At 37.7% G+C, this 1346-nt stretch overlaps 1 protein-coding gene across 1 annotated transcript; it reads left to right on the top strand.

Annotated features, from left to right (window-relative positions):
- Positions 1–327: 327 nt before the first annotated feature.
- Positions 328–927, top strand: LOC129869798 (uncharacterized). Its single transcript, XM_055944409.1, has one exon. It carries the CDS (start codon positions 328–330, stop codon positions 925–927), a length of 600 nt encoding a protein of 199 aa, XP_055800384.1.
- The last annotated feature ends 419 nt before the right edge of the window (positions 928–1346 follow it).

Here is a 1346-nt window from a genome sequence, read left to right as displayed (position 1 = left end):
CCCAGTTAAGACTTTTTATAGTGCCGAAGATTATGCTAAAATAAATATCCAGAATTGGTAAAGTTACATGGTGTTCCTTTGTCCATCATTTCAGATCATCACACTCAATCTACTTCTCACTTTTGGAAGTCCTTTCAAAAGGGTCTTGGTACCCAAGTTAAGTTAAGAACTGTATTTCACACTCAAGATGATGGGCAATCCAAAAGGACAATCCAAACTCTAGAAGATATGTTAAGGGAATGTGTCCTTGATTTCAAAGGAAGTTGGGATAATCACCTACCATTAGTCAAGTTTTCATACAGTAATAGTTACCAATCAAGTATTGGAATGGGACCATTTGAATCCTTGTATGGAAGAAAATGCCAATTACCCATTGGATGGTTTGAAGTGGGAGAGGGTGCCTTATTATGCCCCGAGTTAGTTTTTGAGGCTTTGGAGAAGGTCAAGATTATTCTAGAAGGGTTAAGGACTTCCCAAAGTCGTCAAAAGTCCTATTCGGATGTTAGAAGAAGAGATCTTGAATTAGATATGGAAGATTGGGTTTACTTGAAGATTTTGCCAATGAAAGGAGTAGTGCATTTTGGAAAGAAGGGGAAACTTAGTCCCCGATATGTAGGACCATATAGGATCCTAAGGCGTATTTGTAAAGTGGCCTATGAACTTGAGCTTCCAATAGAATTAGCCCCGGTTCATCTAGTATTCCATGTATCAATGTTAAGGAAATGTGTTGGTGATCCCAATACTATTGTGCCTTTGGGTAATGTGAGTGTTGAAGATAACTTGACTTATGAGGAAATTCTGGTTGATATTTTGGACTGCCAAGTTAAAAGATTAAGGAACAAGGAAGTTGCATCCATTAAAGTATTTTGGAGAAACCTAGAAGTTGAAAGTGCTACTTGGGAAGTGGAGGTGGACATGATGAAATGATATCCCTATCATTTCCTTCCTTTATGACCTAAGGTATATAGATCTTCATGCTCGAATCCTCCAATTGTCACATTCCAATCTCTCGATGTCTCATTACATACATTCATACTCATGATCCTGATTTTAAATGATATTTAAATTGCATTATTGTATTCGTGCGGGGTTGTTAAGCTATACACTCTACTCTACTCAAGCTAGTTCTACCTCATTCAAGGACGAATATTTCCCGGGGGACATATTGTAATATTCTAGGTGTTTGAATGTTAGATTATGATATATGAAGGGTAAGCATTCCAAAAAACCCTCGGTGGATTTTTAGGACCCGTATATCCAAAGATAAACTTTTTAAAGAAATTGCACAGAACAGTAAGGTTCACGGCAAGTCTGCATTGCCCGCTTTCTCCCACATAGTGTAATGT

The sequence above is a fragment of the Solanum dulcamara genome, chromosome 10 (assembly GCF_947179165.1).
Source record: "Solanum dulcamara chromosome 10, daSolDulc1.2, whole genome shotgun sequence".
NCBI classification, from domain to species: domain Eukaryota; kingdom Viridiplantae; phylum Streptophyta; class Magnoliopsida; order Solanales; family Solanaceae; genus Solanum; species Solanum dulcamara.
This window is presented reverse-complemented; position numbering and strand designations above follow the sequence as displayed.